The sequence below is a fragment of the Scatophagus argus genome, chromosome 12 (assembly GCF_020382885.2).
Source record: "Scatophagus argus isolate fScaArg1 chromosome 12, fScaArg1.pri, whole genome shotgun sequence".
NCBI classification, from domain to species: domain Eukaryota; kingdom Metazoa; phylum Chordata; class Actinopteri; family Scatophagidae; genus Scatophagus; species Scatophagus argus.
Window position 1 is genome coordinate 21,580,044 of NC_058504.1, and position 25,287 is coordinate 21,605,330.

General features: G+C 40.5%; 3 protein-coding genes across 4 annotated transcripts in view; 2 read left to right on the forward strand and 1 right to left on the reverse strand.

Annotated features, from left to right (window-relative positions):
- Positions 1-844: 844 nt before the first annotated feature.
- On the forward strand, positions 845-12,512 carry fgf2 (fibroblast growth factor 2). The gene is made up of 3 exons (XM_046405864.1): positions 845-3,327; positions 6,479-6,582; positions 9,533-12,512. The coding sequence occupies exons 1-3, from the start codon at positions 3,150-3,152 to the stop codon at positions 9,716-9,718; spliced, it is 468 nt and encodes a 155-aa protein (XP_046261820.1). The 5' UTR covers positions 845-3,149; the 3' UTR covers positions 9,719-12,512.
- On the reverse strand, positions 11,096-20,561 carry nudt6 (nudix (nucleoside diphosphate linked moiety X)-type motif 6). The gene is made up of 5 exons (XM_046405859.1): positions 19,729-20,561; positions 19,053-19,256; positions 14,678-14,733; positions 11,879-11,933; positions 11,096-11,481 (listed from the first exon to the last, which is right to left on the reverse strand). Exons 1-5 carry the CDS (start codon positions 20,036-20,038, stop codon positions 11,096-11,098), a joined length of 1,011 nt encoding a protein of 336 aa, XP_046261815.1. The 5' UTR covers positions 20,039-20,561.
- Positions 20,562-20,723: 162 nt separating this feature from the next.
- Positions 20,724-25,287, forward strand: part of spata5 (spermatogenesis associated 5) — a 105,257-nt gene continuing 100,693 nt past the window's right edge. Inside the window, exons 1-7 of one of the 2 annotated variants that reach the window (XM_046405847.1) lie at positions 20,724-20,972; positions 21,808-21,932; positions 22,034-22,191; positions 23,166-23,224; positions 23,849-24,493; positions 24,639-24,768; positions 24,873-24,929. In XM_046405847.1, coding sequence (XP_046261803.1) covers positions 20,810-20,972; positions 21,808-21,932; positions 22,034-22,191; positions 23,166-23,224; positions 23,849-24,493; positions 24,639-24,768; positions 24,873-24,929 — 1,337 coding nt within the window. In that variant the 5' untranslated portion in view covers positions 20,724-20,809. The remainder of the gene's footprint in view (positions 20,973-21,807; positions 21,933-22,033; positions 22,192-23,165; positions 23,225-23,848; positions 24,494-24,638; positions 24,769-24,872; positions 24,930-25,287) is intronic. The other variant, XM_046405846.1, reaches the window with a different exon arrangement.

Here is a 25,287-nt window from a genome sequence, read left to right on the forward strand (position 1 = left end):
TTTTTGGTTAAGTCTTATTAGTCCCTGTCCATTTTAAAAAGTGAACTTCTGGAAGTTATTTTGGTTGTTTGAATTCTAGAAATCTTTTGTTAGCTAACTATACGATCACTGTTTGGGTCCAGTAATCCACTGTCCAGGAATTAATTTAATTAAATTCGTTTCATTTAATTAAAATATTAAAGGATGTTAATTGAAAACCTTCATTATAGTCTAAAAAATTAAATGTCTACTTGGAAACTTTGAAAAACCAGAAACTACCCAAAAACAACCATCGTTCATATGAAAGTACACGGTTGGTTATCTTTAGACATTTTCCTATTGTGCACACTGTTCTTCAGAGGTGTCAATTGCAACAACACGTGACACCTACCATTTCCTCTGAGATCGGAGAGAGAGCTCCTTCTTCTAAAAATAGTCCAGTCAACTAAAAACGTTACAAAGACCATAATAACCTTGACTCAGGCATCACTCATCTGTGAGTGCCCGGAGAGCGTGGGTATGAGATTAACATAAACACAACACTGAATATTGCTTAACTGGTGAAACGTCTTAGAGTTCACATAGAGTCCACGCTTTAATGGCTGCCCCATACTTCATCAAGGACTGAAGGCATTTGAAGTTGTACTTTTAGGGTTAGATTCATTACATTTATGTGTGATACTAAAACATGTTTGCATAATGATGGAAAATTAAAGCTTTTTTTTTTATTTGTACTTCAAAATAAAAATCTAAAGTATGCAGATATTCAAAGAACTGCAGTTGTACGAGGTTTAAAAATAAAACCATGGGTATGGGGACAGGTGCCATATTGATATCTCTGGAATATATCTCTGGAATTTATTTTTAGAAACTAGAAAGAATCTTCTGTCAGACCATGAATGATGAAGATTTTTTTTATTTTTTGATCTTTTCAACTGAGGAAACTCCGTTGTAAAGATCAATATTAGTAAAAGCATGCTAGAACTTCTGATCAATAAATCTTACTGTTACAGTTGGTCAGTCAATTCACGGTATATCCATGTAACTGACAGCCCATTTGCAAACCAGTTTTCTTCATGATTGATATAAAATTTAGATTGAGAATCACATCAATTCACCAATTTCAAGGCAGTGATCAATGTTTGCTTTGTTTCCTCTTCTGTTTCAGATAATGCTTCAGAATTCTCTATAGCCAACTAGGAGCAGTAGTAGTACTGCACTGGGTAATGCAACACTCACTGTATATGTTGTTCACTAGATAGTAATTGGAGTAGAAAAGACCCCCAGTTCACGACAGGTCATGTAGCAGTTGCCTCTTTTTTTGCGTCTTCCTTGGTATTTTATCACGAGCTCCTCATTGCAGCCTTGGAGTAAGCATGCTGTATGGACATTACAAATTCCCCCCAGGAATCAGTAAAGGATTATGATTCAGATTCTGATACTAAGTAAATTACACAGTAGCTGAAAAGGAGAGTGAAAAAATGTCTAATCCATCAGTGTTACACCTCAAAAAAGAGCATTTAGACCAAGGGAACCTGATCCTACTTAGTGTACTCATGCATAGTTGTGGAATGTTATCGGTTATTGTCAGTCAAACTCTAATTGAAAAGGCCTTGAACATTCATATCCTCCATTTCTTTAGGAACTGACATCACAGAAAAGGGGAATTCTGAGCATGGCAAGTTTTCTCTGCTAAATGTTTTGGTCTTAGAACAAATTTTTCCAAAGATGACTGAAGTGAGATGTGAACTGCTAAAGATTAGGCTGTTTGGTAAAGCCTTGCAATGGAAGGTGTATCAATAACAAATTTTTGTTGCAGGGCCCTCTGCATTTCTATTGTACTGTGCAGGTGTAAATGGGACTCAGTATGCTTTGCACTGTTCCTTTGTGATGCGAAACAACATTGTGCCCAGAAAGAATATATTTGTTCAGCAATCCCACTCAGCATAAATACTGGATAAAGTGACGTGTCTTTTTGGAGAGATTGACACAGTCCCAGGAAGTGCATCCTAAGGATGTCCAGAACCATTTGAAACCTCTCCTGTGGTTGTGGAGTCCTGTTTTGTTGCCCTCTTACAACTATTCAAGTCTCCAGACTTAGTCACTTGAACGGGGTGGTTGGATGTCAGATGTTTCACTGACCAGTGTCAGGGGTTTCACCAACTTGACGTCAACCGAGCTTCTACTGATCCAGCACGAGTTTCAGATGTGGTTACCTTTACCCAGAAGCCCTGACCAGTGAGTGCCTATTCTGACAAATGGAGTGCATTATTGCTCCTAAAATCAAAAAAAGAAACAAATCTTGCACGAATAACTCCCATCACAGATCCTCCACTCCAGTTGAGAATAGCAATCAAATTCGTTCATTTGTGTTGTAGGCTTTTTCATCTGCAAGTCTGCTGACATTGCTGGTTCACTGTGTTTACCCGGGAATAGCACTGAGTGATTCATTAAAAAGCTGGCTCTGCTGGCTTTCTTTTTACATTTCTTGCTTTGGAGCAGACTGGATGAATGAAAACACTGGCTGTGTTCACGTGCTTGCTGCTGCTCTTGGTCGCTCTAAAGAGTCTGAGTGACACAGGCCAAGCTTCACGTCCCCCTCCTTGCCCTCCTCCCCTTTCTTGACTTCTGCGGGGTTGGCTGGTTAAATCCGTGAGCATTAGTGGGCGTGAGTATGTGTGTGTTGGTGCTCCTAGGGCGCATGCGAACTGAGGCCCGAAGGGGAGAGCCTTCCACACAGATCGAAGCCAGCTGCCCTGATTTAAACACTTCATTTCAAGAAGAGTGGAAGAGAGTGGGAACCCGCGTGCATCCCCCCCCACCCACCAGTGTGCTCAAAGTACGCTGAAAAAAAGCAGCTGCCAGCTCCACAAACAACGGACGAGCAGCTACAACTGGTAGATTTGGACATTTGCTGTTAAGTAGAAGCATTTAGTAGTGCTTCTGCCTCACATTCTTGGGACTCAGAGGGCACTTGCTGCCCTGAGATAGGGGTGTTTAAGGAAACTGACCTCTGAGGTTAAGCAGTATCAGTTTGAGTGAAGCTCTGTGTGGAGGAGGGGAGGAGAGAACAGGCAACAGTTAGTGGGAGGTGGGAGGCCACAGTGGGGCTCCTGCACTGCTGAAGAAGGAGACGAAGCAGTCGCCGGGAAGCAGGGTAAGAGGAGGAGATGGCCACTGGAGAAATCACAACACTGCCCTCCACACCTGAAGACGGCGGCAGCGGCGGCTTTCCTCCCGGGAGCTTCAAGGATCCCAAAAGGCTGTATTGTAAAAACGGGGGCTTCTTCTTGAGGATAAAGTCCGATGGGGGAGTGGATGGAATCCGGGAGAAGAACGACCCCCACAGTAAGTACTTCCAGTCCCCCTTCTTCTTTGCTTTGCAGAGCACACAAAATGTCCTTATGTTCTTTTTAATATGGGAAGTAAGAGTGAAGCAAAGAAATCATGGAGGAACATTGCGATTTTTCCAGCTTACTAATCTTGACTCTCCACTTGTAAAAAGTGCGTAGCTCCACTTCTGGAAAGTATAATCACCCCAGTTCAAGAGAAGTACACCTTAGACTTTCGTAATCAGTGGGAACTTTGTTGGAATATCCTTGATGTTTTTAGTAAATATGGATCACCATTCTGAGTCACAGCCATTCACTCTGCTCATTGTGTGGTTTACGTCACACAAGGGAGCACAACAAGGAGTTAAAAGCCAGAATAAGTAAATTCCTGTCCCTGTCAGTGTTTCAGGTCAATGAAGGTAGGGCCAAAATATATGTGACAACGACATTATTACTACAAAATATAATAAAATATACTCTCAACCACCAATCTGTATCACCAGTCAGTCAATATTTTTACAGAAAATGAAAGAGGTTTAAGGGCCTTCTGAGGTTCCTAATGTTTTCTACTTTAAGTGGAAACATTAGGATTGTTGTTTGGCATGGACAACTGTGATACGAGTTGGGACCGCTGTATTACCGATTACTTATGTTGCATCGATTACATGATAGGGAGGGAGCGGAAACATGAATTTTTTCCAAGGATAGCACATGTTAGGAAGGGTGACATTTCAAGGAGGTGCGCCCAAACAAATGTCTGATGTGGAACCAGTTCAGGGGGAGGAGAGTTAATATCACAATAAATGAGTTACTCTTCAGTTAGACAAATTTGTGAGATAAACCAGCAGAGTTACCTTGTGAACAAGTTGCTATTTAGTTGCTTTCTGGATATCTAACAGTCAATATCTTGAATTTGCAGAGGGATATATACAATGAGTCATAAAACAGGAATCATTTAGCTACTTGCCATCATGGTTTCATAGAGTTAATGTGACCTAAAGTGCATTTCATCAATGGTGCTTTTGTTAAGGCTGCAATAGTCCTGCCAACCCTCTGAACAACCAAACAAACCTGCCAGTTAGAATTGGAACTGCTAGTCCAAAAACGTTACCCAGTATATCCAAGGATCCTCAAATGGGATTTTTGTGCTTTTTGATGGTGAGCTTCTCCATCACATTTGTATTTGCTGAAAGTTGGGAAGTGATCCCAGGCGTTCCTTAGGACACTACTTCTTGTGCATTTTGCCAAAATTGGAACCGCAGAACAGCTGAGGGAAAGTTTTTTCTGTATTCACAAAAGCTGTGAGATGTAATATTCCCAGTAAACATTGAACACACCACAGCACACAGACAAATTATGCATTTCTTTGAAGGAAGAACACCTCTTTGATCTGGGACGTGGATCATCCAGGCAGAAAGCTTAACTGCAGACAGATGTTTGTCTATCTGAAGTCTTAATATGGAATAATTCTAGACAGATCCCTTAACTTACCTTAAGGGGCCCCTGCTTCCTTTTCTGTGGTTTGGTTTTGCTCTGTTGGCAAGCTGTGTTGTCTCTACGAAAAAAATGTTGAAATGATTGTGATACATCTGTAAGGAGGCTGTCAGGCTCTCACGTGGCCAACAGGCAATGCGTGCTATCAGTCACAGTGTGATGCTCCTATATAACAGCCATGTGAGTTAGCTTATTGTTATCAGTGACGTCACTGGTGTTTCATTCATTTACTGCACATAAAGTGTTGGTCGACACATGGAAGAAAACATCAACAAAGAAATGGCTAGGAGGTGATTGTGCAAACAAGAAGAATAAATTTAAATCAGAATCAGAATCGTCTTTATTACCATGTAAGTGAAGAGGTTTCACATTACTAGACATTTGTCTTGGTGATTGGTGCATACATAGAACGTAAGAACAAGTAACATATAATAGTAGAATAAAATAAAATAAAATAGAATAAGGTAAAACAAAATAAAATAAGTAAAATAAATATGGTTCTGGAGGTTGTCCAAAAGTGAGGTAGTGCAGGGTGGAAGTATAGTGCAAGTAGGTGAGGTAAACAGTGCAAATGAACAGCAGGTGGATAATGACATGAAATGTCAAATGTAACTTATTACAGCTCAGTTTTTGTTTGTTTGTTTTTACTTTTACCAGATTCTTGCCTAAACGTTATGTCCCTGCCCAGCTACAGGTTGATGTATTTCCTGCTATAAGAGAATACAGTTGCTGCTCCTCTTGTGCAGCTCAGAGAAAACTTTTGGTTGTATAAATTTAAGAGAAAACTTTGACAGAAAATGCTAATGAGGTAGAGTTTGTGCAGCACAGAATACCAAATAAATCCCCCTAATTTTTGAAACCAAAAATAATGATCTGTAAACACATTTAAAGTTACATTTATCATGTTTTTTCACTAACGCTGCAGTTTTATGGAGCTGTTGTTTTGGTTTAAGGCACATTTACTGTATAGTTCGCTCTCACTGCTCTCATCAGTGTTGTGTTCATCCACTGCAGGCAGCCATTTTCAACCAGCTGCACACTACATGTACCAAACAGCAAAGTAAGCAGCTAGCAAGTTAGAAAACTGAAGAGCCAGATACTGTTCTCAGGCACTGGTGGAGACCTAAACAGAGCAACCGGGCAATTACTTTTGCATACTAGCCTGAACAACTTCATAAACCAGTGACATGGTGTGGTGTGTTGCCCTGCCCCCTAGTGACCTTGACTTGATTAATGCAGCTTTAAGCATCATTATATCATTATTTTGGAATATCTTTTTTCTGTTCTTTAGGAATCTGTACCTCCTTGTTTTTGCTATCACTGATCTTCCCCTCAAAAACTACACTACTTTAAATGCCCCGTAGTGAAAAAGAAGTTAGCACAAGCTGCCATTCTTTTTGACCAATGTTATCTTGGTTGTTACTAGTGTTTACTGCTGTCAGAAGGGTTTAATCTTAAAACACCTAGCAGCATCTTTACTGTGATTTGTTTCTTGAACTTCTATATACCCAACACAGTTACAAGAGCCATTGATGGAGCCATTGATGAAGAATTTGCTGCCTGTCACACAGCAATTAATATTTTCCTTTTGAAATATCCTACATGCAAACTACAAATAATTTCTGTCTTAGGTCATTTTTGTTTCAAATAAACTTGTCTCTGTTTTCTCTCAGTTAAGCTTCAACTCCAGGCAACCTCGGTGGGAGAGGTGGTCATTAAAGGAGTTTGTGCTAACCGCTATCTGGCCATGAACAGAGACGGACGACTGTTTGGAGCGGTGAGTGACTGGGATTATCAGCTTTCCTTTGATAAAACATAGATCATTTCCGTTTTGAGATTAAGTGCAGTCCACTGAAATCATCAAACAGCACTTCCTGAAAGGGTTCAAAGAGCTTTTCATGGACTGTCCTTTTCAGAAGCCTGTATTACACCATAACAGGTATTATAAAGGTATGCAACAGGACTGGGCCAAATCAAAATTGTGTTGTTGATGTATGTGGTTCAGATCTAGAGTTTCTATCAACGGTTGTCCTGTTTTTGTTCATAATTCGGAACCAACTGAGGCTTCTCCCATATCCAATCAGTTTGTCTTTCTTTCCGTTCTTAAGCCTCGACTGTCGTGTTAACACTACCTCAGCCAAGCAGCTGTGGGCACTTGTCATGGTAACATAACCTCTGGCTTTGAGTGTTAAAAGTCACATTATGTTACATGACTCGGGATTTGATTTGACACTGAAACAAGCATACAGTGAGCAAAAAGATTTCTTTGGCTGTGTAAAGCCAAACACAGTGAGTATACTCCCTCTCCCGATTCAGTGAGGAGACATCGGGTGGAAATGCTAATCAAATCATACTGCTATGATAATCAGTATGTTTATGCAGTAGCAATGGCGTAAATATTTTAATGATCAGACTCCAATTATGTGTATCATCTTCGTAAAAGTCAGGACCAAGGATAAACAGATAAAAACAGGATACAGGACAGCATTCCTCCATTCTAGATGTGAGATGTTGCCAGGGGAAAAAAACAAATAGGCGAGTGATGGGACCTCTAATATTTGATCATTTGGGGATCATCGGGGACAACCTCACAGCCATCTTGGCGAAACAGAAGGTGAAGAATTGAGCAATAAATAAAACAAAGATATTTAAGTAGCTGCATCCAAGAATTGATGAGTTCATAAAACATGGGGAGCCAGTTTATTGACTGAACAAGGTGAAATTTATGAATGAGAGGAGTTTTGAGAGTTTGAGAAGGCAGAAATGATGGCAAGGCTTGTGTATGAATGAAGATTTACACACAGAGACACCAGTAAAGGAGTAAAGTAAATAGTTAGAGAACAGGTCTTCGTGACGGATTGTCTGACTGACCAACACACAAACTGACTTCATTCTGGGTGCTGTTTTTGGCTGCTCTGTGATCAGAAGAAGAAAAACAGCACCTTGGTGTACAGGGTAAAAATTAGGTTTACACAAACTACCTTTTGTGTTGTGCACTGGAGCAACTCCTCATTACACTCCGTACTGACACAAATGAAACTGATCTGAAACCACTTTCTGAATGCCTGTGAGAAATTGCCAACACCAGTTTGTCAGTGCTGCTGGCCTGTCGCCATAACGTTGTTGCTCACAGCTGAAGTGGAAGTGTGAAGTGTTGGTGACTGATGTGGTTTGGTGGTTGTGATGGCTTGTCCACAGCTCATGTAACTGGCAAGAGGAATTTTCTTCTGCTCAGATGCTGCAGCAGCTGCCACCCAAAGCGTCTCTGTTCTGCTGCTGCTCGTGTGTAGAAAATCGTTTCAAAAAACCCCACAAGATATTAACTGTCTTATTACCGGTTGTTGACTGATATGAAGATTAACATTGTTGTTATCAAATAAACTATATTTTGTTCATTCTGGAGTTGTGTCCCTAGTCTAGACTTGCACGTTTTATCTCGAGGCAGACAGATAATGAATGTTTACACACAAGTTTATGCAGACATTTGCTCGGTACAAGATGTATTTTTTAAGATGTATTCCAGCCCCAAACTTTTAATAAAATATTTTAACATTAGATATATTTGTAATAAACCAACAGATCAGCGGTCTTCCCACTAATACATTAATAAATAAACACATACATAAGACGACGTCAAACATGAACACCTCTGTTGCTGTTAGTTGTTGTTGCATAATTTCAGTAGGATTATTGTTGGTTGGAAGCTGCTGCTTTGGCGTAATGACTTGAACAATGTGGTCGTTTCAGATGAAAGAAAAGGTCTCCTGGCTAACAGCTTCATAGCTGTGCAGTCATGGCCGACTAAGAACGGCAACTAAAACAAAAGCCTCTTGTTGGTCAGTGTGTAGAGCAGCTAACGCCCAGCAAGATTTTGGCCAGACATTCAGAAATTAATGATTTCTTCATGTTTTCTACAAAGAAGAAAGTCACAAGAGGTGACTGTGTGAGCACTAAACGTAGATATGATTAACACAACCATAAGAGACAAATCATTTAGTTTGTTGTTTCTGATCTTTATCTTTGACCCTTTTTAAACCTCGTCCCTTATATTTCTATCAAATTCCAAAACAATAATTAACTAGATTTAACTCCATGTTTAATTGTGATTCAGTGAGGCTGGACTAAGAGAAAAACTAACTGGAGATGTAATAATATCTCTGGTCGGGCCTGGTTCATTTAAACAAATGTCTCAACTGTAGAAGTATGAAAATCCGAGCAGAAATAATTCTAAACCAACCAACAGTCTCCTTCAGAACAAGCATGGCATTTAGTGCTGGGTGTTTATGTGGCAATTTAATGTCATAAAATGTCAGCATAAAGAAAAAAAAATATCGCACTTTTCAACAACATTACAACAAAGTCAATTGAATATTGTCCAAATAAAATAACATATTAGATGAAATGCTGCTATGGGTAACCGAATGTCCTTCAGGTTGAGTTTATACAGAAATTATGTGAAAAATCAGAGGATTATTAGCATTTTGAACATACAGACTCAATGACCTAATGTCATTTTCCATTTGTTGAATTACAGTAAACAATGATGACAGTACTGCCATTCAGGATATCCACCATATTATAGACAGGTCTCACAGTTTTCTTCCTCCCAGTGAAAGAAATGCCGCAGATTTAATAATCCAGCAGCTAACTCTCCTGCTTAAGCCTCCTGAAGACTGAACTGTTCCTCATGGGAGCTATCTGTTGTGCTTTTGTGTCTTTCTTTCCAGAAACGAGCAACAGATGAATGCCACTTCCTAGAGCGGCTCGAGAGCAACAACTACAACACCTACCGCTCCAGGAAGTACCCAAACATGTATGTGGCACTGAAGCGGACTGGCCAGTACAAGTCTGGAAGCAAAACTGGACCAGGTCAAAAGGCCATTCTTTTTCTTCCAATGTCTGCCAAGTGCTAATCTGGGATCCGATTGAGAAATATTAACGTCTTAACGGCAGTGACGAAGAACAAGATGTGACGGCAATGAAGACGAAGTGTTCCATCAACATTGCCCAAAATAGCTGTGACGCTTTCTGACTGTTATATCCTGAGAATTACTTTTTATCCTGAACATGTCTGCTCTTATTCAGCTTCACTTTCAAACAGAGGTACACATTCACACTCGGCTGCTTTGTAGTAAAACTGGGCTTTTACTAGTGACGTTTTACTGGTGACCAACAGCCACATTGGAGCCAGGTGCCTTGCTCAAGTGCACCTCTACAGTACAGCATTATTTGTTCATTCTAGCTATTCAGAGCTTCCCTCTGTGGCTGAGGGATTTAAAGCAGCAACCTTTCAGTCACAAGTCTTTTTCTAGCTTTCGACATTTGTTCAGGGCATATAGAAAACTATTCTGTTTAAACGTGTGTCCTAGATAAAGGAAATGCACTCAAATCTAACATTATAGTAAGCTGAAGTGGAGAGAGGAGATGGGATTGAACTACATAACTGAATTTTAGAAGATCTGATCTTGGGAAACAAAATTTTGTTTTTTGATTTTAAATTCAAAAACTAAATTTTGGTTCACAAAATCAAAAGTAAGCACACTAAAATCAAAATTCAAGCACTAGTTACTTTTTTTTTTTTTTCCCCACTACCCAGTATCGTGGGACACGAAATTATTTCAGAACAGGTTTCCTGAGCTTGTCTTTGTTTATTGAGATAACTGTGTTCCCCTTTGGTAGCTGTATAATTTGAGATTTGTGCAAAAAAGCCCTCACATTGCACGGCAGTGCAGTGTAACTTACAAATTCAAGCCAGTTGTGATTGAGTGATTCAACAGAAAAGCAAGTTAGTAACAAAATATAATTTGGACTTTTCTGACTAGTCAATAGGCTAATTTAACAAGGCAGTCAGTATTAATATTTTAGCTACTAACCAGCAATACCAGCCTCTGCCAGTATAAAGTCAGTTAACACTGGTGGTTGTCTTGTTAACAAGTCTCTTTACTGGTTCCAGTTAAAAACACAGCAGAATTTAGAACTGCACCTTTAAAATTAGCTGCTCACAGCCACTTCTGCCCAGCAGCTGCAGACTTCCAACATGGCCGCCAAAAGTTGTTAAATAAACCGTATAAAACTCTGCAGTCTGGCACGTATCGCAGTGGCAAAATTCTTTAAAAACCGCAAAGTGAATGTTGTAATTCACAGTATTGCACCATATTTCTTCACCAGTAACAGTTAGTGTGTGACACACGCTGCAAACATAATTCATCCATAAATACACTTCAGATATGAGTAATAGTGTGTCATCATAGCTAGCCATGATACGCTAACCACATCAGGCTGATGATGGCTCACTGGGATTGCAGTGTCGTAGGAAGCTGCCGGTGGTACAGCTGATAAAACTTCCCAGAGTAGACAGCAGGGAGCTCCTCCATGGTCAGGTCAATTTTGTGGAAGCCCTGCTCTAGGCCATGCAGCAGGAGCCTGGCCACGCGAGAGGTGATGGGCGTCGTGTCGTTGGTCTCGGCCAGCACGGCGAGGTCCAGCCACTCGCACCGCAGGCACTCCTGAGTGCAGAAGTCGATGTCATACGTGAGTGGGCTGAGACGGCAGATGACGTACATGTCTGACATGCCAAAGGCCCCAGGATGGTTGTGCTGCTGCCGGATGCTGAGCAGAGACCTGAACTCAGAGCGAACGCCAGTTTCCTCAAAGACTTCACGGATGGCGGTGGCACCTGAGAAAGAATCAGTGTGATACAAATCAAAGTATATGGAGGCATTTCAAAGATCCTCACAGAAAGGAATAAGTTCCTTTATCAGTCACCTTTCAGAGTGATGTTCAGATGAAGAGAGGAAAAAAGGGAAAATACATATATTTTTTTGTAAAGACAAACACGCTGCTTTTGGGGTGGGTCATGTATATAAAATTAAAGCTGCTTTTAAAAAGTTTTAACAAAGGTGAATTTGGAGAGACAGATCGTTTTTTGCGCATACATCATGCGCCTTATTTTGTACAGTTCAAATGAATGTATATGTTTCACCTTTAAGCTTAATACTAAAATCAAAGGATTTAGCTAGATGTACTGTATTAGTTTTTTCTCTTTGTTTTGCTCTGTTGAGCGTGACACTCACCAATATTTTCTCCTGGATCAGACAAGCCACCAGGAAACTTCCAAGCATTCTTTGTCTGAAAAGCAGGAGCAAAGCTTAAAATTTAGAATCAATTGTGACAGAGGCACTGCTGTAAATGTATCTTAGAGTCATGTATACTCCAAAAAAAAATATGTCCATGTCAGTCAGAAAATCAGAAAAGTATGGTAGGAGTTCTTTTTTTCTTTTACTTTGAAAAAATAAGAGTAAGTAGTCTTAACTAATAATTAATGCTCTCATCTGAGCATCCTTTCATTTTATGTTTTATATTTAGGGCCTTGGTCTGGAGACTTTCACATTTGATGCAGTGAAGTGTGTCTTTCAAAACTGTTTCACCACTTTTCCTTGATATTTAATAACAGTATGCTGCTGGTTAAATTATATTGTCAGTGTTGTGTAGAATATTTTTGTAGTTACTTAAATAATTTTGTACGCAGCGCTTGTTTTTAGAAATTTCCTCATAGATTATCATCTTGTTTTGCAAATCCTCTTTGTGAGAAACACGAATGCACTATATCAGTTATTTTCATGTATGGTCAAGAAAATGTTATATTTTTGGAACAGGTTTCTGAAGTGTGCTGGTGGGAAGAAATAAAGAGATTTTGTGTAACTCTCATCGGTGTGGTTTTTCAGTGTAAAATGTCTCATGCTTGCTAAACGTGAAAATCCCAGAAACACTTACTGGAACGATGCCAAACACGCATGAACTTTTCCCACTACACTTACTAGGAAATGATGTGTAAGTGTCATTGTAATGACAATTAAATCACAACCTCATACTCATGCCATGACTGGACTCCCCTGATGGATGAAATTATCTGGAGTCCACTGGGGATCTGCAGATGTCTTTTGTACTGATGTGAGAGCGATAATGTTGTGGTTTCTTTTCAGGAAGTTCGTAACCCGTGAGTTCTGAACTGTCTTGGTCTGCCAGAGACACTGCTGCCAAGGGCCAGACTGTTATAGAGCCCATTTCCAGTAAACAGCTTGTTGGGGAGGAGGAGGAGGAGGAGGAGGAGGAGGAGGAGGCAAGGAAGAGATAAAACACTCCCCTCACTTCCAGGCCACTAACTGTTTCTCTCTGCTTCTGGACAAAAGCCAATAAGATACATTATATTCTTTAAGATGCCTGGCTGGGACACGTTACATGTTGTGTACAATCAAAATTCTGTCAGTTATAATATGAATATATTTGCCATGTGATCCAGATTTTACAGTAACCATATGCCTCTTCTCGGACTGCTTCTACAGGCACTGCTGAGAGACTGAAGAGAAACTATGATAAAGATGGAAAATCAGCAGGGCACATTGTTGTTCAAATTTAAAGTTACAGAATGATTTCAACGATTTATATCCAAAAAGCCTGATTTTGTACAGATTTTAGGGAGCTGCTTAGCACGAATGACACGCACAATATTGTCATATAGTGTGAGCTGACCTGGTTTTAAAATGTTTAAGATTTCTGACTCCACACCAATACAATGTAAGTGTCACTAATCAGGGGGACAAATAACTGATGAAAACTAGTGGAACTGTGTCTTATCGAAACTGTAGCAGAATCCCATAAGTTTCTGTTTTGCTTAAGAGATTGTTTCTTTTCTTTCCAGCAGAAATTTGAACCCTAAAATGTTTTCTTCCTCTGGAGCTTCAGCCTGTTGCCAGTTTATGGCTCTCTGACAGTGAATGATGGAGTGTGTGCTTGTGTTGCTGGACGTGCGTTGAACAATCTCAGACTCAGCTCTCTGCTACACAGAGAGAGTTGTGGCTGAGGATTAGTATCGTTATCTATGAAGTTTTTTTTCTAACATTGTATCAAAGTTTAAAATTCTGATATTGTGACAACATTTTACTGAAGCTGCTACATCTGTGCTGGTGTATAGTGTGGTACATGTGTGTGCACAATGCCAGGACTCTGTGCCGTATGGGGCTTCTGGCAGCTTTAGCAGGAGGGGTGCCATGCACAGAAGGTCCTGCCTTCACCAGAGAAGTTTGTCTGTTCAGGTTATGAACTGCACAGTCTCATTTAGAGTCCAGTTAGCTGCTTTATCTTAAAACATAACTGCTTTCCAAATTGCAGCATCGTGTGCAATCACTTCTCTTTAATAAGCTAAAATTGGCCTGCTGAGAATGTAAACAAATCTGTGTAGAAACAGTTTTTAAAAGAGGCCTGTTGTAAGTCAACCTCATAACGACTTGAGAAGTACAGCGGGGCTCTGTGAGAGCTGACGGAGGCACGCGCTCGCAGAGTTGTTTGAGTGCATTCAGCTCATGTAAACAGTGTGTTTGCTTGAGGTCAGCTCGTGTTGTGTGCAGCTATCTTAAGTGTGACTGAGCTGAAGGACCGAGAGGATTTCCACCCACGTTTGGATCGACAGAGGCAACATACAACTCACTAAATAAACAGAACTAATCACAGACATTTTAGGCAGCACCAAGAAATCTGCCACTTCGTTACATTTCTTCACTGCGGATGGAAGGATCGGTGTCCACTATTAGCTTTTTTGGCTCGGCCAGGGAAGAGCTGGTGAACTACCTTCCAGAAATAACTTTCAACCAGCCAAAATATGTCATAATTGTTCTTTTTAGGAAACATGTCACTCTGTAAACTGTAACTAGTGAACTTAATCACTGTGCTTTTAGCTCTTTAGAATTTCTGACAATAACTGAATTTTCATTCATCCTTTTTCTACATTTTGTACATTTGTCTGTACGCTTTTTATATCCATTGTTATAGTCCACACGTGAATATATTTGTGTGGAGTGGAGTTTATTATGATATACCTTATTTCTGTCCTGGACAACAAGAACTTTTCCATTGGATTCATCAACAACTGCACCTGGAAAGAAAAAAAAAAAGAATGAATAAAATCAGCCATTTATTTCAAATACTTTGAAAGTCTCTGGTACACAAGATGTCCATATTTTGCTCTGAAGCAGTGACTTTAGGAACAATTTAAAGAGAGACCTGTTGGCAGTTTAACTCAAAGTTAATTATTAGGTTGGCCAAAACATAAAACCTGTGCCACGTGGAGGAAAAAGCCCGGCGCTGAGTCTGTCAGGCCTCAGACGACACAATAGCTGCCTTGTCCAATTTATATTTTCTCACATGTCATTGCTGTTGAATATCAATGAAGTCCACAGACAAACCAGTCAAATAAATGACAATAGCACTGCAGGGCTTGTCGCTCATAATTTAGATGGGAATACCATCTATAAATATACCAAAAATAAAACTGCAAATAAGTTCCAAATGACTTGTATCCAAATACATTAACAAATGAGTATTACAGCTTTAGAGGCCCCTGAGCCCTTTTCCTGCAAGGCCTCATTATGCTTCAAAGAATGTTGCACGATGTGTCACAACATCTTCAGAGGCCAATCTGTTTCTACTCGCTCCCAGCAGCCACACTTGAAGGTGGAACGAAAAGTCATAAGGAAGGATGAAGGATGTTTGGTACAATTTAGGACATCGGCGGACGCTTTCAGACAGTCTCTCTCTTCCAAGGCAGGTAGGTGGGTATACCTACCTACCTATCTCTCCTTAAAATACAGACTTTGTAAGCAACTGTTCTTTAAAAAAGTGTTTCAGATGAGTAATGCATGAACTCTTAAATCCACTGAGTGAAAAGAGCATGTCAGTGTCTGGTCTGAGTGACTCTGCTGTACTTGCAAATGATGTGGACAACCTACTTCACCATGTAGCTTCCAGTTCACCAGAATTTTTTTTAAATTTCTGAGCAGGTAGTGACTAAGAGAGGCTGTGTGCTGCCACTGACAACTCAGGAAGAGGAGGAGGCAAAGCGGGCCACTTTCTTTTCCGGTTGCTCCGTCTGACCAGGACGGGCCTCCTTAAATGAATGTCACAGATGTGTAAAGAGGGATGGGTCGACTTAAAGGCCTGGCTTGGACTTCCATGTGGAAACTGATGTCAACCGATGGCTGTGCCAAATGGCGATTCACAGGAGGAGGCCTGGTTGCTGCTAAGGGAGGCTATCATTATGTCTAGGAAACAAAATGCTCACAAGGAAAAGAAGGGAAAAAATGGGGAATAGGAATTATGAGACAAAAAGCCCAGAAGCAATCGCAGGGGAACTGTGGGTTTTGTAGTAAAAACTGTTACTACTTTTTGGTTTTACATTAATTACAGGTTCACAGCGATATCTACAGTATACTGTGAGGTCACAATGGGTCTGACCCTACAGACCTGACTTGCTTTTAATGATACTAATGTAGAAATCTGCTCTGATTGAGAACATCTACTTGACAATGGAGCTGAATTTCATTACCAGCCAGACCACTCCTGTGATGTGATGTCCAAGGTCTTGATTTGACAACATCCTGTCTTTATACACCAAACCAAAATGGGTCAAAGCATCGGCATACATCTCAAGTCCCTCGTTTGGTATTTCCTCACTCATCGCTCCTCGATTGAGCTGTAACTCGTTCTGGTGGGCCATGTGTTGCATGCCATCCCGAAGCTCTTATGTTTCTGCTCGGAGGAGCTCTGAGGAGCCATGAGTGAGGATGCAGTGAGGAGTAGCCTTCATGGAGGTCTTTTCACAGGCAAACATGCCTCTTTGCTGGATGTGAGTCATTGGCTGCGTGCTGCTGCTGATTGGACTGATCTGATCACAACGTCACTGGAGTTTCACACCAAGTGAAGACAGATAACAGACTGAATTGAAGTGTATCACTCCCATGTTTTATTCGTTTTTTTCATTTACCATCTTGTTAAAATCCATGTTAGCTTCGTTGTAGGTCTAAACAAGGACCACCAACATGTGATGGCAACTAAACAACCGCCATCTAATAAATCAAAAAAGACTAACAGATGTTGGCGGAAGCTCCGTGAAAGGCTAGTATGTGGATACTGATGTAAGATTTCTTTTTGTAGGTTGTTCACCATGTTACGTTAGCGCCGCAATTCGATAACGATCTTTTTAAGCTCTGGGTTTAAGTCAGTGGTGGTCACAATGACCTCAGACCTCTTACTTTTAACATTTGGCCTCAGGTGGGGCAGTTAAAAGACTCCAATGCTACAAGTTTTATTATATTTGTATTATAATCAAGTGTTATTATTCTGTGCAAGTTACTTTTCAGGTTAGTGTTTCATATCTTGCCCAATGAAAAACATTGAAAACTGCTGATTTTGAATGTGAATGTTTGTGATAAAGTGAAGGATGAAGTTTTTCCTTTATGTGAAATTCTCCTCTTTCTCAAGACAAATACATTTTTTAAAAAGCCTCTTGGATTGGCTATAAAATGTGCTGTCACAAAACTGAAAACATGTTGTTTTTCAGAGCTCAGGAAACTTTTTTAGGGACACGTGGTTCTCACAGGATGGCCAGGCCACAAACAAACGATGGTCTTATAGAACATGATATGTTGTAGATTAAACCAATCAAAATGAGCTCAACTCTAAATAAATTAACTGACAATACTTTCATTTGAGTGAGGGTTTGAATGCAGGACTTTTACATGTTGTCCACTATTTTCAACAAGTAATTTTACTTAAGTGAAGAATCTGAATACTTCCTCCACCACTGCTGCACACCTTCCTGAATCTTCTTCTATCCACTGCACCTAAAATGATAGTAGGGAGTATCATGCTAAGCTCTGTTACAGGTTTACTGGCCACAACTACAACAATAAGAAATTCTGAAGTACCAAACATTTTCTTAAAGCAGTCATTAAGGTAAACTATATTGTGGTAAAGTTAAAACTAATTGGTTTTGAGCAGCAAGAACCCTCGCAAACAACTGTCAGCTCATCTAAACAGCAGCATATTTCAGATTCCTGACTGTAGTATCATCAGTGTTTGTGTCCGGTTGTTCTGGAAACAAAAAAATGGGGAATTTCTGGACCCCATGCCATTCTGAGGGATGCTCTGGACATGTTCTGACATGCACCAAGTGCATCCACTCTTTGGTAAAGGGTGGGTATATTAAATGACACTCTGCCCTCTGCTGGTCAACCAGAAACTTTGTACACTTCAGGTCAGTAATTCCTCCTTTTGTTGCTCTTCCCTTCACATTCGCTGATGAGTGAATTTCCGTTAACACGGGATAAACAGGCCTGAGTTCAAAAATGCACAACAAGAAAACAACCTTTAAAAACAGAAAAGGAAAGGAAGTTGGTAATTGTTTAAGAATTTCCCTTTGGGGATAAATAAAGGAATTCTGATTCTGACACCTTAATGTGACCTCAGTTTTAATTCTATTTTCTCACCACTACTTAGAAATGATTTTAAAGTAGCAATAGATTTTTGCACCTCTATATTGTCTAAAATATCTGTGAAGCTGCTTTCATGTCTGCATTTGTGTTTATTGTCTATTGTGCAATCATTTACAAAGCCTGAAGCACTGATTTGCATTAAGAAATGATTGTCCTCTCTGTCTGGTGCAGTCTGAGGCCAGTTTTCCTCACTGCCGGAATAATACAAACTTTACTTCCACATCAATAATAGTGTGGGATTGTGGGTCCCATTAGCTTACAGTCAGCTCGCTCAAACACCAGGCGAAGCACAGAAGCACTTTAGTCTTTACTGTGGAGGGCAGCCTTGATAAATATCTGAAGTGCACACACACACACACACACACACACATTAGATTTATGATTTCTAACTTGATATTCAAAATTTCAAAATAAAAGTCCACACAAAATGTGGTGGATGCCGCTGATACTCGTCTCTAGTTCAGTTCCGAGTCAAAACATAAAATACATCATCATTCGTGCAGAAATATTAATGTGTCGGTGAACTGAGATGTTTTTTAGGACTGAAATAAGCCGATGATTATTTTCTCAGTCAGTGCCCCACACAGTTCAAGGATTCATGGATTCAAGGAGAAGAGAATAAAGCAACAAATCCTCATACTGGAAAGGCTAAATCCACATAACGTCTTCAGGTTTTGCCAAACTGCGTCTATATTCGTGCAGCATAACTTCCCCCTCAGTGTGTGAGAAGATTATCTTAACTCAAGACAGCTCTTTATAGTTTTTTTTGTGGAGTTTTCAGCTGAATTTTATGACAACTGGGCAAACTCCATCTGCCAGTAAAGAATATGTGATGAAGGAAGGGTCAGTGAACAGCTCATAAGTGGACACTTTGGGGAGATTAAAGTGCCAAACAGCTGAACTCCAGGCTAAAAATCTCTACCTGCCACTCCGACTTGATGAGTTGCAAACCCCGGCAGCCTGCTCTCTCCTTCTCCCAGCCAGAGGGCCAACACAGCATGGTTGTCTCTGGCGTGATGGAAGGTGAATCCGTGAGTTGAGGCGGCGGCAGCACATCGACTTAGTGAGATGGGAACTCTGAGCCACACTGCGACTTTCCCTTCTGCTTTCCATCGCATTAAAGAATCTGCAGAGTACATGAGTCAAAAGTTCACAGGGATCTTTGGAAACTTGGTTTAAAACATATCTTATTGCTGGTGTTGCTTCTTTATTAAATAAGTTAAATAAGTGCAGAATCAGACAGGAAACATAAAAAGATTGTTTATGTTTAATCTAATTTTGGAGATAAGATGACAAGCAGCAGAGACTGGTGGAGGAAGCCCGAAGGTTAAAGAAGCAGATCTTCAAAGTGCATGCAGTACAGTATATGAGGAGCTGCTGCTCTTTCATCGTTTATATCACTCTAAACTCTAAACTGAATTTTTAAAAAACATAAATGTTTCCCGTCTCACTGTGCACACACATTATAACCCAGTGTTACGTTTGCGGCCAGCGGTTGAGGTTAATGATTTTTAAATCGATGAGCAGAGCTGACCTGTCCATTATTCTCACTCTAGATTGTCTCAGTGTGGTGCAGTACAGACTGTAGGACAACCGACCTTGCAGCAGTCTGCTGAACGAGCTTTCGCTGATGTCCCCAGGTAAACCGGTCTCCGCCAGGTTCACTGTCACTCCACCGAATCGGTCCACGTTGCCTGTCAGTGCACTTGTCCCCTCCACTTTGTGTAGCTGGTAACCAGTTCCATTGCACGAAAACGCACGGACAGTTGAGCGCAGGGGACAGGACGCCCTGCTGCAAAACCGTCCTCTCACCAGCGGCATAAGCTTGAAAGCAAAGGCACTAGCAGCCATATTACAGTAATACATATAGTATGCTACCATTAACAACCGTTTAAAGGTACCGTTCATCCGGAATTTGTGTGTACAGCAGTACGGTTACGTAAACGTCCGCCCTGAAAGTTGCGTAAATACCGTAATGCTTTGGTAAAATGGCCCGAGTACTAGCTAGCCACAAAACTCTATGGTCTCTTGTGGTGCTATGACAAACTCTATCTTACACTAACTAGTTAAGACTTAAACGGTAAATTGTCCCCCTTGGATAAAAGTAATAACTAAGAATCTGATATTAAATTCGGCCAAAAAAATCTGCCAATTAACCATTTAATCCAGTTAAATATAAACAATTTACAGAGGATTAAGTGCTGTGGTTTACCGTGGTTAAACAAATAATGATGATAAAAACTATGAAATTTGAAAAAAAATAATGCAGCCTGACATATTGGATATATGCCGAATTTGAAACTGTTTTAATATGATTGATATACCATTAACTGTATTGAATGACACCTTTCCGTTTGCTGGTAACAAAGAAAACCTAAAATGAAACGATTTGCCTATGAAATTTGCACGTTTTCCGAAGACCAAATTAGTTACCGGCTTTCACAGCTTTTAAGTTTTCCCAATTAACCCCAACATTTATAAATTGCTGGTCTTATTTTGTCATCAAATCCAATGCAAATGTAAAAATGAATAACTACAAAATGGTTATCACCCGCCGTAAAATTTCAGAAGCTTTACGGTAAAAGGAGGCGGGACTAAACTTTAACCAGGAAGTTTACGGTGCCGCTCCATGTTTACACATGTTAGCACGTTCATGTGGAGAACATTTGCACTAATACAATGTCTTCAAAGAAAAGTAAAAGCAAATCGAAAAAAGCCAGTGAAGGGGATAGTTCACTTTTACTGAAGGAGGGCTCCAATCTGCAAACGTCCAACCATGAGGGAGGAAACTGCAAAAGTTTAAACAACAACTCATTCACTGTTATCGATTTTGTTGACAAAGGTAAGACTTCGCAACAAACCGCCAGAAGTTTATTAAAAGTTTGTTGTTGTAGCTACAAACGCTAACGCTCGGGGTTGCGCTTACTGATGTTGTTGGATGCTGAGATGGACAGGATGCTGTCCTGACTGCCCTGCCTGTCCTGCTCTGTCTGTAGGCGACGACAGAGACACTTTCCTCCCTGTTTTGTCTCTGCACCGAAGCTGATTGGATTTAAAATGAGACACTGACAGAAGCCAAAGAGTCTTTTAGTCTTGAGGCTATTCGAAGATGTCCATCCATACCATCAGACAAACAGTCTTTCAAAGATAAAACTCCTCCTTATTGTTACTGCACTATCAGGGGAGGACACAAAAAGGAGATTTTTTATTTTATTTTATTTTATTTTACCAGAAAGACTGTAGCTTTGGAGGACATCTGCCTTCTTTAGCAAATTCAGACTTCTCAGAAGCCCCAGTTTAGCTTTAACTGACTTTAAAATGCATTTTCCTCCCATGAAGCACGCAGAGAAATGATCTTTTAATTGCTAGTATGAACAGGAGGAATGATTACAGCAAGCAAAAAGCAGATTATGTGTACGCGACAACACTTTTCTCTCAAACACTTTTCTCACGATCAGACTCTTTCCAGGATGGAAAATTCTCCCTGCCATTACGGAGAGCTCAGTTGTTTAATTTCATTGAAATATTGTAATGACGTTGGTTTTTCAAAAATGGGAAAGTAGCTTAACTTGTAATATACAAAGGACTGATTCCTAAGAACATTTACTGCCAATACTTTTACTCAAGTTTTATTGGTGTCATTTGCATTGTTTTTTCACATCATATTTTCCTCACAGCTGATGACAAAACACCTAAAAGCTGCAGATCAACTTTAGCCCAACTGAGCCTCAATTCCATGAAGTCAGCCGGCGTTTGCATTGGGAGACCAGTCCTACTGACGAGTCCCACGGGACAACAAGAGGTGTCTTCTTCTCTTCTCCTCAGTTTGGATCTGTGATCTTTAGTCGTATTGGATGGTCTCAGGATGCCACCTTCCTGACCTTCAGTTTCGCTGTCTCACAGGTGTGTTTAGGATGGCCAGTTGCCTCCTTTCCTGGTGGGAAAGTGGGTCTTCAGAAATGTGCTCAGAATAACCTCAGAGTGAAGTCGGGGGACGAGGTGATGCTGTGCCCGCTGACAGGTCCTGTGCTTCAGGCTGAGGAGGTGGTTCTCTCTAACAGGTAACTTCACCTTATTGTCACTGGCCAAAAGCCAAGGGTACTCATTATACATAGTAAATTGTCGTATTCACATTGTACTTTGTGTTATACTTCAGGTTGCCATGATACCAGAATATTGAACTTTGATACAATACCAGTATGAAAGAAAATGATATTTGATACCTCTTTGGAACTTGGGACCATTTTTATTTTTAAGCAGCAACCTCCACACACTGCTGGTGCAGAAAAAATAGCTTCATTATCTGACTATACTGATACTTTATTTGAAGGCTGTATGTATGTGGCTCTGTTCAATTATACTGCGTCGTACAGAGAGGTGTAACTAATACTTTTCATCCCTTTGTATCAACAAGGGAGACTAAATATGCATTTACCACATATTTCATAAAGATTTATAATACCTTTGCTTTGTTTAGGAATATCTAACTGCTCTGTTGGTAAAATAAACAAATAATTTTATTAATGAACATCTTTAGCTGAGTTTTTACATCCTAATACAAATACCTGGTGGTTGTATAACAATAGGTTTAGACCTGTCAGACACACACACACACCACCTCTGAAGCCCGGGCTCCTTAATGTTGTGTCACTGCTGCCATCTGCTGGTCACATCTCACAACTGCAGCTCAAATTCTAAAATTCTAATTATCAGTAATTAATATTAGGCTAGATTTTATTTATCCCTATGATGCATTTGTTATAACCTTTATCAACAGCATTTTTTTCTCCTGACATGTAGAGGAGAAGTAGCAAGTTGGCAGAAAATCAAAAGAGATAAATACTCTCTTGCTCATTATTGGTAAAAATGTTCTATGTGCTGATGCCTCTTTAAAACATAGCTTTAATATCAGTATGACACTATCCTGGTTAAATTAAGTTGTGTATTACACACATTATACTGTATATCTTTATATAATAGGCTAAAACCTGTACAAAACGTGGTTGATTCCCATGTCCATGTGACCTTCATTCAGGTCAAAAGATGACACACTGGAGACAGATGAGTTCAAGAACTTCTTTCTGAGCTCTCTGGGTAAGTCGTTTGCTTCCTCACGTTGTTGCATGTTTATTGGCACGTCAGTAGAGAGCAGCTTTAGAGTAGTAGTGGAAATCTCTGAAAATCCTTTGATTTGGTTCAGTATTTAAAGAAAAATGTGAGTCTTTTGCTAGTTAGACACTGCATTCGTATGGAAGCTTGTCACAGTGTTCTGTCTTTATGAGTCTGTCTGTAACAAATACACAAGTTGATGCTTGTATTCTTTAAGTTCCGTCAACTGTAACCTTTGTTAACAACACGCAAAAATAGATCAGTGGCATTTGTGAATTGATTCATTTACAGTAATTTGCTGAATATTTCCGGTAATTTGACATTGTATGTGACAAGTATGGGGAATGTTGGGCTCTCTCTATTTACAATTTAATTAAAGAGTTTGGTCTAGACCTGCTCAAATTGGAAAGTGTCATGAGATAACTTTTGTTGTGAATTGGCGCTATATAAATAAACTGAATTGAATTGAAGTATACACCGCTGTTTTGGTTTATATTGCACTGTTCTTTTGCAGTAAATATAAGCTCCTGTTTTCTTTTTTATGCTCATTACTGTGCAGACTGCCCTGTTTAGTGATATAACTCTACCACTTTGTCTGTCTTGTACCAGCTGGGAACATCATAGTGCCAGGAAATGTCATTTCCTTGACTTACTTTGGCCGGTCATGCGGCCTCCGCATCGAGGCCATAAGAGGGGAGGATGGTGTCACCCTCCACAGACCAGCCCCTCCCCAAGGACTGGGCCCCGACATGGAGGAGTCCTCCATGCTGGACTCCACGTCAGCTGACCTCTCCCTGCAGCTCAGCTTGCTCACTGTGGATGACAACAACAGTGATGGGGCACCGAGCACGCCCGGAGAGCCCGGGCCTGCAGCCAGCACCCCTTGCCGACCAGCCAACCTCCCTTGTCTCTCCTCACCCACTGCTCCCTGCACTCCCTCCTACAACTCCCCAAATCCTCCTGCAGGGTCAACAGAGGATGCTGTCAGTCTGGAGAGCTCATTGAGCTCTGAGCGGGCAGAGAAAAGCCACATAGCTCCCCCTGGTGGTGCACAGAACACTGACACCTTCTACTGCCTGTCCCGCTCCACTAAAGTCATTTTCAGGGACAGAGCAGGACAGGAGGATCCAGATGCAGATGCTCAAAGGTCAAAGGTCACATACAACATGATTGGTGGGCTCAGCAGTCAGTTGGATGTCATCAGAGAGACCATTGAGCTTCCTCTGAAGCACCCCGAGTTGTTCTCCAACTACGGTAGGTCAGATAGTATGTTATTCCACATGCATAATTTAAAACAGATGCCCATGATGGTCTCACTGTGATGTATGGTTCTATTTTTTTTGTAAGCTAGGAGTCGATTTTGCATTAAAAATCAAAGATGTGATCATTTTCCACGCAGGGATCCCACCTCCCCGAGGAGTACTTCTGTATGGGCCACCAGGCACGGGGAAGACTATGATTGGACGGGCCATAGCCAATGAAGTTGGAGCTCACATGACAGTGATCAACGGCCCAGAGATCATGAGCAAGTATGGTTTCCTGCATTATATAAGGGGGGGTGGGGGGGTGAGGGGGTTGTAATGCATATTCAGAAGTAGAGTACTTGTAATTGACTGGTTTTATGTCTTTGCAGATTCTATGGTGAAACAGAAGCAAGACTGAGGCAGATCTTCACTGAAGCATCTCAGAGGTGAACGTTTGAATTAATCAAGTTGCCAAATTAGCACCATCATCATGGCGCTCATACAGCTGTATATGTAAAACAAAGGACGTTTTCCTTTTGCTGGCCATTGGCCATTTAATTGTAATAAAGGTGAATTGAATTATGTTCAAGATACACATGAAGCCATCAAACGAACAGTACAAACAGTCAGGAGTAATAAATAAATGTAAAAAATTGAAGTGCTTACAGGCTAAAATTTAGAAGAAGAATCAGCTTTATTGCCAGTACCGTAATTTTTCTTCTGCGTTTAACCCATTCTTAGTTGAACACACATGCGACACCCAGCAAATTACATGCAGTGAAACACACAGGAGCAGTGGGCTGC

What these genes read in the sequence shown, in the direction of transcription:
- fgf2 (XM_046405864.1), top strand. Translation starts at nt 3,150, where the DNA reads ATGGCCACTGGAGAAATCACAACACTGCCCTCCACACCTGAAGACGGC. An exon ending in GGAGAAGAACGACCCCCACA is followed by an intron (nt 3,328 to 6,478) that starts GTAAGTACTTCC and finishes GTTTTCTCTCAG; the next exon opens with TTAAGCTTCAACTCCAGGCA. An exon ending in ACGGACGACTGTTTGGAGCG is followed by an intron (nt 6,583 to 9,532) that starts GTGAGTGACTGG and finishes CTTTCTTTCCAG; the next exon opens with AAACGAGCAACAGATGAATG.
- nudt6 (XM_046405859.1), bottom strand. Translation starts at nt 20,038, where the DNA reads ATGAACGGTACCTTTAAACGGTTGTTAATGGTAGCATACTATATGTAT. An exon ending in TTGTCCAGGACAGAAATAAG is followed by an intron (nt 11,934 to 14,677) that starts GTATATCATAAT and finishes CCTGCTTTTCAG; the next exon opens with ACAAAGAATGCTTGGAAGTT. An exon ending in TGATCCAGGAGAAAATATTG is followed by an intron (nt 11,482 to 11,878) that starts GTGAGTGTCACG and finishes ATTCTTTCTCAG; the next exon opens with GTGCCACCGCCATCCGTGAA.